The sequence below is a fragment of the Oncorhynchus kisutch genome, linkage group LG14 (genome assembly GCF_002021735.2).
Source record: "Oncorhynchus kisutch isolate 150728-3 linkage group LG14, Okis_V2, whole genome shotgun sequence".
NCBI classification, from domain to species: domain Eukaryota; kingdom Metazoa; phylum Chordata; class Actinopteri; order Salmoniformes; family Salmonidae; genus Oncorhynchus; species Oncorhynchus kisutch.
Window position 1 is genome coordinate 54,837,155 of NC_034187.2, and position 15,634 is coordinate 54,852,788.

General features: G+C 44.4%; 2 protein-coding genes across 3 annotated transcripts in view; one reads left to right on the forward strand and one right to left on the reverse strand.

The window, feature by feature from the left end:
* The window catches only part of LOC109903666 (voltage-dependent calcium channel gamma-6 subunit), a 50,561-nt gene that overhangs the window by 34,648 nt on the left and 279 nt on the right, over positions 1 to 15,634 (reverse strand). The window lies entirely within an intron of this gene.
* On the forward strand, positions 1,739 to 15,217 carry LOC109903647 (neuronal pentraxin-1). Of its 2 annotated transcripts, XM_031789354.1 has the most exons (7): positions 1,739 to 2,805; positions 3,140 to 3,344; positions 6,339 to 7,428; positions 9,080 to 9,800; positions 9,944 to 10,194; positions 13,166 to 13,345; positions 14,158 to 15,217. In XM_031789354.1, exons 3-7 carry the CDS (start codon positions 6,685 to 6,687, stop codon positions 14,365 to 14,367), a joined length of 2,106 nt encoding a protein of 701 aa, XP_031645214.1. In that variant the 5' UTR covers positions 1,739 to 2,805; positions 3,140 to 3,344; positions 6,339 to 6,684; the 3' UTR covers positions 14,368 to 15,217. The 2 variants fall into 2 exon arrangements, with proteins under 2 accessions (XP_031645214.1, XP_031645215.1); XM_031789355.1 differs by lacking the exons at positions 1,739 to 2,805; positions 3,140 to 3,344 and adding an exon at positions 5,573 to 6,206.

Here is a 15,634-nt window from a genome sequence, read left to right on the forward strand (position 1 = left end):
CCTGCATGGTGTTGGGCTGTAAGCACAAAACCCACCTGTGGACGTCGGGCCCTCATACCACCCTCATGGAGTCTGTTTCTGACCGTCTGAGCAGACACATGCACATTTGTGGCCTGCTGGAGGTCATTTTGCAGGGCTCTGGCAGTACTCCTCCTGTACCTCCTTGCACAAAGGCGGAGGTAGCGGTCCTGCTGCTGGGTTGTTGCCCTCCTACGGCCTCCTCCACGTCTCCTGATGTACTGGCCTGTCTCATGGTAGCGCCTCCATGCTCTGGACACTATGCTGACAGACACAGCAAACCTTCTTGCCATAGCTCGCCTTGATGTGCCATCCTGGATGAGCTGCACTACCTGAGCCACTTGTGTGGGTTGTAGACTCCGTCTCATGCTACCACCTGCAGAACCACTCCTTTATTGGGGGTGTCTTGCTAATTGCCTATAATTTCCTATAATTTCCACCTGTTGTCTATTCCATAACTCCAACTCCATTGACTTGGAGTTACATTGTGTTGTTTAAGTGTTCCCTTTATTTTTTTGAGCAGTGTATAATTTTGATTTTAGATTCTTCTAAGTAGCCATCCTTTGCATTGATTACAGCTTTGCACACTCTTGGCATTCTCTCAACCAGCTTCAACTGGAATGCTTTTCCAACAGTCTTGAAGGAGTTCCCACATATGCTGAGCCCTTGTTGGCTGCTTTTCCTTCACTCTGCTGTCCCATTCATCCCAAACCATCTCAACCAGGTTGATGTCGGGTGATTTTAGAGGCCAAGTCATCTGATGCAGCACTCCATCACTCTCCTTCTTGGTCAAATAGCCCTTACACAGCCTGGAGATGTGTTGGGTCATTGTCCTGTTGAAAAACAAATGATAGTCCCACTAAGTGTAAACCAGATGGGATATCGTATTGCTGCAGTGTGCCTTGAATTCCAAATAAATCACCAGCAAAGGACCCCCACACCATCACACGTTCTCCTCCATGCTTCACAGTGGGAACTACACATGCAGAGATCATCCGTTCACCTACTCTGCATCTCACAAAGACACAGCGGTTGGAACCAAAAATAAAAAAAATGTAACTCCTCAGCCCAAGGACAGATTTCCACCAGTCTAATGTCCATTGCTCATGTTTCTTGGCCCAATCAAGTCTCTTCTTATTATTGGTGTCCTTTAGTAGTGGTTTCTTTGCAGCAATTCGACCATGAAAGCCTGATTCACGCAGTCTCCTCTGAACAGTTGATGTTGAGATGTGTCTGTTGCTTGAACTCTTTGAAGCATTTATTTAGGCTGCAATCTGAGCCATAAATGGTATCCACGAGTTCATCTGACTCTGGATGAATTGAAAATCTGAGCAATTACCAGAATCTTTCACTAGACTGAGACTTTTCTGTCATTTCAATAGTAAAACATTGTAGCGGTACAGTAAAATACTGTAAATCTGTTTTACAGCATTAATGCTGTAGATTGCACTGCATAATGGGTAAATGCCGAACAAAATACTGTTATTAACTGTAATTGGACGCCTCCTGTAAAAAAATCAAACCTACTGTATTTCTTTATTGTAATAGCTCATGCCTGCTGTAGATTCAAATGATCACTTTCAGGCACTAACCTCATGCTGTCTGGTGAGACACATGAATATCAGACTATTTTATTAAATATATTTTTGAAGCTGCTGTGAAGTGGAAGAAAATGTTCAGCAGCTACTGGGTAGGTATTGTACGTTGACTTATAAATAAGTTATTTTATTGCTAGCCAACGTGGAATTACTGCATGTTTTTTTTTTGCTAACTTAGCTAGCTACTTAGCTAGCTCAAGTTGACACAAGCTATTTCAGTCTGCTCTATAAATTGCTTTGTAAATATCTTGCTGTGCGACCTAGAAAATAAATGACCCACAGATAGTAATTGTTGTGATGATGGGCTTCACTGTACCACAGCTTCTGAGTGCCATAGAGAATAAACTGAGTGCAGATTCTGGACCATTATGTTTTCAACATTACTACAAAGAAAATGGCTTATTTATAGCAATTAAAAAGATATGACCCATATTACTGGCGGATTTTTTTTTTTCACGGCTTGACATGCAGCATTTAACACAAACCACGTAGAGAGCCGTTAAACTACTCACGAGCCTCAGCCGCTAAAGCCAATGAGAATGACCAGTGCACCGGTGTTGTGTCGAGGTGCCTGCCGACCTAAGGTGCTTCCACTGGGCAGCTCTATCACAGTGTTGCCGGCGGTAGCTAGTAACGTGGCCAATTTAAAAAGATATATTTTAGATTTCAAGTAGGATAGCAGTCTACACAAGAAATAACGAATATTGGTAGCCATCTAGATGTCATCGTGATACAGTCTACTCTAGGGGGAAGAGCATGAATGACAACAACACCGGGACCATGTCCTCCTTAGCTGTCACAACCGTGTGACACGTCCGTGTCCGTACAACCTCTCAACAACATTGTTCCATAATGCTACATTATTAGCTAAACCTGTTCACTTTACCAGTAGTTTACAAACATTAAGTGGCACAGAAATAAAGGAAAATGTTTTGAGTCTGGTAAAATCACCTGTGGTGTTGTGTAGGCTATAGCAATGTTTTATTAGTTAGCTAGGGTTTGAGGTAGGTGTATCTAGCTGTCTTATTTGTATTTGTTCAATAGCTCAATTGATTTCATAAACTAAATTGGATATATGGCTGTACAGGTTGGAATCAACCCAAGATGATGAATCCTGAAGATGTGTCAACCCCTACCTTGCCCCATTCCTCCAAGAGCTCACTGAGTTTGAATGAAGATCTCTAGTGAGGTAAGTACAGTACACACACACACACACACACACACACACCAGTGGAGGCTGCTGAGGGGAGGACGGCTCATAACAATGGCTGGAACAGATTTAGTGGAATGGCATCAAACACATGGAGAACATGTATTTGGTGTATTTGATACCATTCCACTGATTCGGCTCCAGCCATGAGCACGTCATCTCCAATTAATGTGCCACCAACCTCCTGTGACACATACACACACACGACACTGGCTTGATATGTCCCTTGTCACCTATCTTTTTACCCACAGAGTAACAGCTCTGGTGCTCTCTGCCTCTCATTCTATTCTTAATTTGTCTATGCTTGTCCTAGGGGTGAGAAGAGCTGACAAATCAGAACTGAGGATGATTGTTACGGAGCCCCATGAGGAACACCTGATGCGGGGCTGACTTCTCTCTCCTATCTGCTCTCCAGTCCAAACTGTTCCGTTGTGTGTTTCAGCGCCTCTAAACCCCCTTACCCTGAATAGTTGCTCTGATGACCATGGATCTAGGATTGTACCCAATCTCCATCTTGGGTACAATTACATCTTCCTCTCTCTCTTTGTCTCACTCTCTCCCCCACACAATATAGTTTTTAAATTAGTGTTGTAATGATCTTTTTGGGTTTACATATGTGTTAACAATTCTTACTTCTATTGTCAATTCTGTTGTTGATTTGTTAATGTTTTTACCAATTTGAATAAATGTATTTTTCTTACATTTAGATTTTAGGGAGAATTTTACTACATTTACAGCATTATACAGGCACCAAACTTAATACTGTAATTTTGCTTTACAGCAGAGATGTATGTTACAATACTATTTTCCTTACTGCTGTAAATTTACAGTAAGGAAAATAGTTAAACACATTATTTGTCTACTACACTGTAGATGTAAAAATTATACAGTGCTTTGCGAAAGTATTCGGCCCCCTTGAACTTTGCGACCTTTTGCCACATTTAAGGCTTCAAACATAAATATATAAAACTGTATTTTTTTGTGAAGAATCAACAACAAGTGGGACACAATCATGAAGTGGAACGACATTTATTGGATATTTCAAACCTTTTTAACAAATCAAAAACTGAAAAATTGGGCGTGCAAAATTATTCAGCCCCTTTACTTTCAGTGCAGCAAACTCTCTCCAGAAGTTCAGTGAGGATCTCTGAATGATCCAATGTTAACCTAAATGACTAATGATGATAAATACAATCCACCTGTGTGTAATCAAGTCTCCGTATAAATGCACCCGCACTGTGATAGTCTCAGAGGTCCGTTAAAAGCACAGAGAGCATCATGAAGAACAAGGAACACACCAGGTAGGTCCGAGATACTGTTGTGAAGAAGTTTAAAGCCGGATTTGGATACAAAAACATTTCCCAAGCTTTAAACATCCCAAGGAGCACTGTGCAAGCGATAATATTGAAATGGAAGGAGTATCAGACCACTGCAAATCTACCAAGACCTGGCCGTCCCTCTAAACTTTCAGCTCATACAAGGAGAAGACTGATCAGAGATGCAGCCAAGAGGCCCATGATCACTCTGGATGAACTGCAGAGATCTACAGCTGAGGTGGGAGACTATGTCCATAGGACAACAATCAGTCGTATATTGCACAAATCTGGCCTTTATGGAAGAGTGGCAAGAAGAAAGCCATTTCTTAAAGATATCCATAAAAAGTGTTGTTTAAAGTTTGCCACAAGCCACCTGGGAGACACACCAAAGATGTGGAAGAAGGTGCTCTGGTCAGATGAAGCCAAAATTGAACTTTTTGGCAACAATGCAAAACGTTATGTTTGGTGTAAAAGCAACACAGCTCATCACCCTGAACACACCATCCCCACTGTCAAACATGGTGGTGGCAGCATCATGGTTTGGGCCTGCTTTTCTTCAGCAGGGACAGGGAAGATGGTTAAAATTGATGGGAAGATGGATGGAGCCAAATACAGGACCATTCTGGAAGAAAACCTGATGGAGTCTGCAAAAGACCTGAGACTGGGACGGAGATTTGTCTTCCAACAAGACAATGATCCAAAACATAAAGCAAAATCTACAATGGAATGGTTCAAAAATAAACATATCCAGGTGTTAGAATGGCCAAGTCAAAGTCCAGACCTGAATCCAATCGAGAATCTGTGGAAAGAACTGAAAACTGCTGTTCACAAATGCTCTCCATCCAACCTCACTGAGCTCGAGCTGTTTTGCAAGGAGGAATGGGATAAAATGTCAGTCTCTCGATGTGAAAAACTGATAGACATACCCCAAGCGACTTACAGCTGTAATCGCAGCAAAAGGTGGCGCTACAAAGTAGCCCAATTTTTCAGTTTTTGATTTGTTAAAAAAGTTTGAAATATCCAATAAATGTTGTTCCACTTCATGATTGTGTCCCACTTGTTGTTGATTCTTCACAAAAAAATACAGTTTTATATCTTTATGTTTGAAGCCTGAAATGTGGCAAAAGGTCACAAAGTTCAAGGGGGCCGAATACTTTCGCAAGGCACTGTAGCTTGCTGATATAAAGAATTGCCAACTTGACATTGACAAATTTATATTGTATGTATTAATCTCGTCAAAATATAGGACTGGGGATTATATTTTAAGAAGTAGGCCTATCGGTAGGCGGTGACTTGATGATAGCCATGGGGATAGCTAAGAGCCTTATAAGAAAGTGTCCTTGTGCTCTCTGTTACCTTCTCCTGGTTTTGCCTCACTCTCTGTCTGACCTCCTATTCAGGAAGTGCTGGATTAATTGAGGCCTTATACCTACTCTTAGAATGTTTGCTGAAGTCATTTAGGTGGTTTGATGGAATACAATCTCTGATTAGGAATAACATATAAACGCTAACAATGCTAACTTTGCGTAATAGGTCAGTAAATGCCATTCCCCAGATAAACATGTGCATAAACAACCTACTATATCCCTGGTCAAGAGCAGTTCTTTCCATTACTGTACATTGTAACTCAGAGCTACGGTGCTACTGTATCCTAGTCTGTACACACCACCTCAATCACACTGGCATTATTTGCGGCTCTTTCAATATAGCTTCTTTGGTGACAGCCCCTTGTCTCGCACAACTGTTCCCCTATGAATAACCTCCTAGCCCTGCATAGTAAACTGCCTGCCTGCCCACATTGAAATGAAAACCATCATTCATTTAACTGCATCCTGATGACTGCCTTGTAATCTGATTACACTGCCCAGGGGGGTTCTCAGTTGATGCAGTTGGCATCATTCACTGAAGGCCATTGCTGGCTCATTGAAAACCAATAGCGGTGACTGATTGACTAAATAATTGTAGTTTCATTGTTTATGACTCTAGCTCCATTACACCCCACCGCTGCTCTGCTCGAGTTCTGTCATCGCCATCCTATTGCTCTGTACTGTTCAGTATATCAAGGTACTTCTGATCATGCCCTCGTATGTTGCTGAAGTGATAGCATTTCTCAAGACTTAAAAAAAAGTATTTCCAATTAAGCTTTTAAAGTGTCAATGACATTTATGACTTATCACCTTTGTCTTTTCCTTCCAGATGGAAGCACCATCGGCCCTCACGGATAGATAGAAGCCGGCTATAAAGGGATTATTTTGGCTGCCGAACACAGGAGGCACGCTGTGCCACGAGGGACCACCTGGAGGCAGACCCCTCGTCCCTGAACAGAGGAAAAGGACTTTGGCACAAAGGGCTTTGGCACAAGGTCCTGCGTGTTGGAACACTTCTTGAAGAAATTTACCCTGTTGGACAGGGGATTTTGGACTGTTTTGCCATGTGTCAAATCAGCTTGCCATCCGTTCCAAATGACCTCTACTCGTGGTATACATCACACCAAAAATAAAGCGTGGAAGGACAGTCTCCCTTGACAGGAGAGAACAAAAATATGCCTGACAACGCCATTCCACCCCTGATGCTTTTGCCTAAAGTGAAAATGTGTTGGAGTGGAGTACTCCCAGTTTTCATCCTACCCTCTTTGCCTCTTTTTTCTCTACTCCTTTATACTCTCATATCTTCCTCGATGGCTGTTGTTAGTTTGCCGGGATTAGACTATGACTATGGAGCCCAGCCAAAGTTTGTTTGTACCCCGATTCCAGCGGATGCAGACCCCAGCTGCTTCACACCAGGCGGGGCAGCACATGGACCTGCCCACGACAGACCCAGCAGTAATGGGCATCATGGACCTGCTGCAGGGGCGCCCAATGGTAACGGCAGGAGGTCGATGGGAATGGGGATAGGAATATCAGACGAGGCCAAATCCACCATCCTGCACCTTCGCGAGAGCCTGGTGCGGCAAAAGGAGACCATCTTAGACCAGCGAGAGACGATCAGGGAACTGACTGCCAAGCTGACCCTCTGTGAGGGCTTTGGCCGGGGGGTGGGTCATCACGATGACCATCACGACAACCACCATGGACCCCCGCGTCTCAACACCCATCACCCGAGCTCGCACCACGCCTACCATGATGCTGACCACCACGGGGATCCACACTACCCACTGAACAATGGACATCGATCGGACCCACACCACCGAGGGAAGGACAACGCTGGGAGCAAGCATGGGGCCTTCTCCCCTGAGAAAACTAGGAAAACGCTACAGACACTCAAGGAGAGGCTGGAGAACTTGCAGGTCAGTGGGAACAACAACAAAGGTTGAGTAGGAAGAGGGATAGGAAGCTTATTGTTCCTTTGTGTGAATTTAGGTTATCTTATGCGTCACTACGGGGCACTGTGTCTCGCAACTGACCTGAAATGAAGCACGACAATGGGTGCTCCAGCTTTCTCTCACGCCGTGAGGATATCAGTGGCCTACAGCCCAAGCTCCATCCATGTGCATGCGTAGGAAGACCTAAGTTGATTAGTTAATTATCCTGACTCTCACCCTAGAGGATATATTGCACTGATCCCATGGGAATTCATGAAGCCTAGGAGAAGGTCTTGTTGAGTGATTGTATGACATATCACCATTGACACTAACAACCAACTTTTTATTTTCTTTATTTTCCCATGAATCAAGGAAGTTCCTGTATATACAAAATCCAACTTATTTGACCAACATTTTTGGGATTCCGAAAGATAATGTTTTGGTTCTAATTGATTCTGTTTCTCACCCATTTTCTTAAAGTGATTCTAGCACTCTATAATGAATTGTAAGACTTGCTATGAGACATGCTATAGGCTTATATCCTATACAAGTACTACTAACACTCAATAACACTGGTGGTTCATAGAAAGAAGAGCCCAACCTATCTGTTTTCTTTGGGGTCCGATAACGATTCAGATATTTTGTGGGACAAAACTGACCAACACCAATATATCTGTTGATTTAGTGTTTTACAACAGGGAAATTGAAAAGTTACATTTTTCCACACCAAGTTCTCCTAAATTTCCATCCAAAAGAGTAATTGTCCAAGAAATTTATTCAAATGTTGATTTCTTACATTGTGACAATGAAAATGAGAATGGACGCTAGTGTTCAGATAAGCATGCGATTCACTTTTTTCCATCCCATTTACTGAATAATGAAACTATATATATCGGTCAGGCTCTAAAAATAAAGTGTTACCAAAACAAACGTGCTATAAGACATCACAGTGGCATATATCCTATACAAGCATTAATAACACTTAATAACACTGATGGTTCATAGAAAGTGTTACCAAATGTCTTGAGGGTGTTAGACAAAGACAGTTCAGCTGAGATTGGCCTCCCGAGTGGCTCAACTGTCTAAGGCACTGCTTCGCAGTACTAGAGGCATCACTACAGATCCGGGTTCGATCCCGGGCTGTGTCGCAGCCGGCCGGGACCGGGAGACCCATGAGGCGGCACACGATCGGCCCAGGCTTAGGGGAGGGTTTGGCCGGCATGTCCTTGTTCCATCGTGCTCTAGCAACTCCTTGATGCTGGGCCGGGCGCATGCATGCTGACTTCGGTCGCCAGCCGTACAGTGTTTCCCCCGACACATTGGTGCGGCTGGCTTCCGGGTTAAGCGAGCATTGTGTCAAGAAGCCGTGTGGCTTGGCAGGGTTGTGTTTCGGAGGACGCTTGGCTCTCGACCTTTACCTCTTTACCTGGGAAAAGACTGTAACTACCAATTGGATATCACGAAATTGGGGAGAAAAAGTGGTAAACAAATACAAAAAAAGTCCTATTATGGAAATACATTCCAACTGATATTCTAGTTTGCTCCACAAAGTTTGAATAACCAAGCACATGGACTAATAATAAGGCATGCAAACATTTCCAATTGTAACTATTAATCATTTTCTCTCTTTCTCCAGGCCAGGAATTCCTCCAGCTCCTATTCAAGCTCACTGAGAGACCTCCTGCAACGCAAAATCAATGCACTTGAGAAGCAGCTCAACAATCACTACGGTGGGCATCATGATTATGGTCACCATGACGACCACCACGATGACCACCATGACGACCACCACGATGACCACCATGACGACCACCACGATGACCATCATGACGACCACCACGATGACCAACATGGACCCGACCACCATCATGATGATCGACACGATGACCACCACGATGACCACCATGGACCCAGTCACCATGACGATCACCATGATGACCACCACGAGACCCCCACCCCCTCCCGCCACAACAACCGCCACAACAACCGTCAAAACAGTCGCCATGACCGACACTATGACCGCCATTATGATCGTAGCCATGGCCGCCATGACACCCACCATAACGACCACAATGGCGAACACCATGATGACCATCACAACGACCGTCATGGCGAACACCATGATGACCATCATGACCTTCACCACGATGACCACCATGATGATCTTCACGATGACCACCATGATGACCACCATGGAAACAGTCACAGTGACGATGGTCACCTTGGCAACGACGACCATGGCCATCATCCTCGTCCATCCTATAACAGCAAGCCGCCGGCTCCAAGACCTCTTGGCCGTGGACACAACAAGCTTGAAACTGTGCTGAGCCACCTTAACCACAGGAACACTGACCCTGGTATTGAAACTCTGATAATAACCCACTTTGACACTGTACACTATTTTCCGAGTTATATCATGCATGCCGAGTTGTATTTGCAGGTACAAATACTCAGTATCAGCTGTTCATTGCTCATATTTTGCTGTCTTGTACCAAAACAGTTACCCGGAAAAAGCCAAAGAGTCCGGATGCTTTCCAGATTGGCTTCCCTATGCGCACTAACTACATATATGGAAAAATAAAGAGGACCCTGCTCAACGAAATATTCGCCCTCACTGTCTGCCTCTGGATAAAAGGGGGATCAGGGCCTGGCCTCGGCACTCCCTTCTCCTACTCTGTACCGGGACAGGCCAACGAACTGGTTCTGATCGAATGGGGCAACAACCCCATGGAACTACTGGTCAACGACAAGGTAAGAGCATGATTGATTATTTTACATACTTTCACGTTGTGCCCCTAGTGACCAATTTGTGAAGATCTATATCTTTGTCCTCACTTCTTACACACATACACTCTCCTACTATAAGGTTTCCTACTTTGATGTGTCATAATGTGATGTGTCATACAATGACTGTACGTACATACCCCAACCAGAAGCCATGGATTACAGGCATCATTCGCACTGAGCTAAAGGGTAGAGCTGTCACTTTCAAGGTGTGGGACTCTAACCCGGAAGCTTACAAGAAATCCTGTTATGCCCTGCGACGAACCATCAAACACATAAGAAAAGCATCAATACAGGGTTAAGATTGAATCATACTACACCGGCTCCGACGCTCCGACGTCTTATGTGGCAGGGCTTGCAAACTATTACAGACTACAAAGGGAAGCACAGCCACGAGCTGCCCAGTGACACGAGCCTACCAGACGAGCTAAATCACTTCTATGCTCGCTTCGAGGCAAGCAACACTGAGGCATGCATGAAAGCATCAGCTGTTCCGGACGACTGTGTGATCACGCTCTCCGTAGCTGACGTGAGTAAGACCTAGAAACAGGTCAACATACACAAGGCTGCAGGGCCAAACGGATTACCAGGACATGTGCTCCGGGCATGTGCTGATCAACTGGCAGGTGTCTTCACTGACATTTTCAACATATCCCCGATTGAGTCTGTAATACCAACATGTTTCAAGCAGACCACCATAGTCCCTGTGCCTAAGAACACTAAGGTAACCTGCCTAAATGACTACTGACCCGTAGCACTCATGTCTGTAGCCATGAAGTGCTTTGAAAACCTGGTCATGGCTCACATCAACACCATTATCCCAGAAACCCTAGACCCACTCCAATTTGCATACCTCCCAAACAGATCCACAGATTATGCAATCTCTATTGCACTCCACACTGCTCTTTCCCACCTGGACAAAAGGAACACTTATGTGAGAATGCTACTCATTGACTACAGCTCAACGTTCAACACCATAGTACCCTCAAAGCTCATCACTAAGCGAAGGACCCTGGGACTAAACACCTCCCTCTGCAACTGGATCTTGGACTTCCTGACGGGCCGCTCCCAGGTGGCGAGGGTAGGTAGCAACACATCTGCCACGCTGATTCTCAACACTGGAGCTCCACAGGGGTGCGTGCTCAGTCCCTTCCTGTACTCCCTGTTCACCCACGACTGCATGGCCAGGCACGATTCCAACACCATCATTAAGTTTGCAGACGACACCAGTGGTAGGCCTGATCACTGACAATGACAAGACAGCCTATAGGGAGGAGATCAGAGACATGGCCGGGTGGTGCCAGAATAACAACCTATCCCTCAACGTAACCAAGACTAAGGAGATGATTGTGGACTACAGGAAAAGGAAGACAGAGCGCACCCCCATTCTCATTGATGGGGCTGTAGTGGAGCAGGTTGAGAGCTTCAAGTTCCTTGGTGTCCACATCAACAACAAACTAGAATGGTCCAAACACACCAAGACAGTCGTGAAGAGAGCACAACAAAGCCTATTCCCCCTCAGGAAACTAAAAAGATTTGGCATGGGTCCTGAGTTCCTCAAAAGGTTCTGCAGCCGCAACATCGAGAGCATCCTGGTTGCAATCACTGCCCGGTACGGCAATTGCTCGGCCTCTGACCGCAAGGCACTACAGACGGTGCGTACGGCCCAGTACATCACTGGGGCTAAGCTGCCTGCCATCCAGTCCCCAGCCACCCCAGTCATAGACTGTTCTCTCTACTACCGCATGGCACGTGGTACCAAGTCTAGGACAAAAAGGCTTCTCAACCGTTTTTACCCCAAAGCCATAAGAATCCTGAACAGGTAATCAAATGGCTACCCGGACTATTTGCATTGTGTGCCCCCGCCCAGCCCTCTTTTTACACTGCTGCTACTCTCTGTTTATCATATATGCATAGTCACTTTAACCATATCTACATGTAAATACTACCTCAATCAGCCTGACTAACTGGTGTCTGTATGTAGCCTCGCTACTTTTATAGCCTCGCTACTGTATCTAGCCTGTCTTTTTACTATTGTTTTATTTCTTTACTTACCTATTGTTCAACTAATACCTTTTTTGCACTATTGGTTAGAGCCTGTAAGTAAGCATTTCACCTGTTGTATTCACACGTGACAAATAAACTTTGATTTGATAGCATTTAGAAAGGAGTGTTTCACCATTTTTTTATCAAAATTTTAAATAAGACGGCGCTTATGTTATCAGTCAGTTGCCCCATTGGCAGCACAAGTGGAAAATCAATCACCTCAAGGCAAGCAAGCTTACACCTCAGTGTCAGGTGACTCCACTCTTATCCGATCAGGCACCGGAATTTGATTTATCTCCTGTCCTCAAGGAGCGAGGCAGGAGGCAGTTACAGTTCACCTGCTGCCTGCTCTCACCTAGTCTTGCCTCCTGAGAGACAGTGGTTCTGTCTTCATTTATCATCCTCCCTAATGGCATAAGACCACAGAGGGCAAAGGGCAAGCAGCTTACCTAGCACAGTCATGTGAAGGGACGTCTAATGAGAGGCTGGACACGGGGATAGACACATGGTCTGGGCCCATACCTCAGCATGAGTCAGGGTTTCTCCCAGACAAGAGGGGATTTGGTGGTTAAACCTGGGAGATGTCTAGCTATGGCACCTGAAGGATATGACACAAAAGAAAAGGAGGCCATCTCATTTCCATTGGTGAGCTATTTGTACCTATTCACAAAACCTGGCAAATCTTTTACAAAATATCATGACACTAATATCCTGTTCTGTGACAGTCAATTAAACTGGTAATAATCTCTCTTTCTCTGAACAGGCAGTGACTTTGCTCTTTTTACTCACGGAAATCTTTTGTTTAGACTCTTCGGATTAAGCCAATCAATCAATCAATTAACCAATCATGCAATTAGTTAATTATGCCATTGCCTCTATTTTCTTTGCACAGGCAGTGACATTGCCCATGGCAATGACGGATGGGAAGTGGCAACATCTGTGCGTGACGTGGTCGACACACGATGGGCATTGGGAGGCCTTCCAGGACGGTGTAAAAAGAGGATCTGGAGAGAATCTATCTGCATGGCATCCCATCAAGCCTGGTGGAGTCTTTATTCTGGGTCAGGAACAGGTACAACTCTACATTTTATTTCTATGAATTTTCACACTCAAAGTTCTGAAGAACATATAAAAGCTGGGATAGGAACCATACGTTTCTAAACATCAGTACTGGATCCCACAGCTGACACAAAATGTTGCCAGCAGGGAATTACTTGTCACACTTACAGTGTGTGTTTGCTGATTTTAGGATTCGCAAACACTAAAAGCTGTTAATACAATCATGTTAAAGCGGATTATCGTCTAGTTGTGTCCTGAGAAGACACAGGCTATTGCCAAAAACTAAGCTTGGAAATCAGTACATTGGTGACTGTGATATGTGGTTGTCTCACTTCGCTATCTTAAGATGAATGTAAGAACTGTATGTCGATCTAGACAAGAGATTCCAGCCTGGTCTCATAGACTAGACGTAAAATAGTAAATGTAAATCCGGGACACCCAAATTAGTATGACATGGTTACATTAGACAGAAGTTTACTTAAGGCTAAAACAAAAGTAGGGTGGTTAGTAGGGGGTGGATAGGGGATTGGCATATAATGCAAAAGTCTAGCAACCACAAATGTTGCGTGTTAGAATATCATCATGGACAATTTTAGCTAATGACACTAGGTCATGAGAAGGTTTAAGAACAAAGGTTGATTGATCTGAACTGCCTAGTTTTAGAACATTGTTAGTGACTAACCAACCTTGTTTTAAAGGAATTAAAAGGTGGAAAACTCAGACATTTAAATAATTGCGTCTTCATCGTTTACTGTGGGATAGATTGTTCTTGTTCATGTTTTGTGGGCCTTTACACTTAATAATAATGCTGTGCTTTCCTAACAGGACGCCCTAGGTGGCCGATTTGACGCCACCCAGTCCTTCGTGGGCGAAATGTCAGACCTCCAGTTGTGGTCCCGCGTTCTCACGCCCAATGAAATCTACAGCCAGGCTTCCTGTGGCGGTCACATGGCCGGTGACCTCATCACCTGGACAGAGGCAGTGGTTGAGCTTCACGGTGGGGTCACCAAATACCCCTTCGACCCCTGCCACTAAGCACTACCCCACTCTGCCTCATTAAAAATGTCTGATCACCAAGCCCATGATGTCAGTCAACCAGCTGTACGGTGTGGCAGCAGGGCTCTGTGCGCTACGCTGCAGAGACATTCTGCTATTTTTGCCATCCATTTCCTCTCTGTTCTGCCTTCCCCCTCGCTGGGCCGAGGAACTGGGAGGACTTTAAAAGAGCAACGGCTGGATATAACCGAATGGTCATGACTACCGCTGCTCCCGAGATCCAGTACAGGTAATAGGATTCCCTGTCTCTAGATGGGTCCATCCATGTATGCTCCGGCCTTAGCAAAGCCCTTCATCAGTCAGGTGTTCAAAGAATCAAAACCTTTTTTTCTGGGATGTATTACGCCTGGATATGGTTCTCAAAGTCACAATAGTCCAGGTGTTATTTGTTGGTCTTTCTGTTTTTGACTGGTGAGCAGGATGATACCAGTGATGAAAAGGAAAGTAGGAATGAACAACCTAAAGGCACTGAAAACATAGCCCTGCAGATGGCAAGTGTATGAGTTGGAAGACATTGATAAAGATTTGATGGTTGAATGTGAGGGATTACGTTGTATTTTTCTGAACATGAAGATGGAGGAGCTCCTCTAGGGATGTTGTTTTTAGGCTTTTAGCCTGTCCCGACTCTACCAGAGATTTTAGAGGCCTGTTTTCTACCACTGTGTTGTACACACATGCAACTGATCAACATTCCACTGGATTTTTCACAGGAACTTAGCTCTACAAATAGCTGATGGTGCTCTGCTTTTGGTTAAAGGAGTTTGCTTTGTCTGTTTGCGGAAACATATTTTTGTAAGTACGTGTGTTTTAATAAAAGGTTAAAAAGGTGGACATTTTGTAAGCTGGAATGTCTGTTTTAACACAGCAAAACTTGTGGGTTTGGTTTCGACGTATTTCTATGAGTGTGTCTGAAATGTCTGCCAGGTTTTATGCAACAGCAGAGTTGACATTGTCAAGTCTGACTTGTGGACAGGTGCCCACATAAATGCAGGTTAACTGGCTGTCAAGAGTTCTAAGGTAATGCTGACATCTCCATGGTAACCTGTGGCTTACAGTGGGATTTACCTGAGAAGTAGAGCTCTGACCCAGATCCAGACTATTTCCGTGCTGTCAGTAGCATACACATGCTCTCAAATAGGCTAAATTCACACATGCACTCAAAACAGCTTAGAAACAAAAATGTAATGCTCTAAAAGAAATCTGTTGCTTTTTATTAGTTGGGTCTTGTGTTTTTAATGCATGTAAA

Bases quoted from the DNA above. Each gene is read 5' to 3' on its own strand.
- LOC109903647 (XM_031789354.1), top strand. From the start codon at position 6,685: ATGCCTGACAACGCCATTCCACCCCTGATGCTTTTGCCTAAAGTGAAA. The intron at 10,195-13,165 runs GTAAGAGCATGA...TTCTTTGCACAG, and splicing joins AACTACTGGTCAACGACAAG to GCAGTGACATTGCCCATGGC. The intron at 13,346-14,157 runs GTACAACTCTAC...CTTTCCTAACAG, and splicing joins TTATTCTGGGTCAGGAACAG to GACGCCCTAGGTGGCCGATT.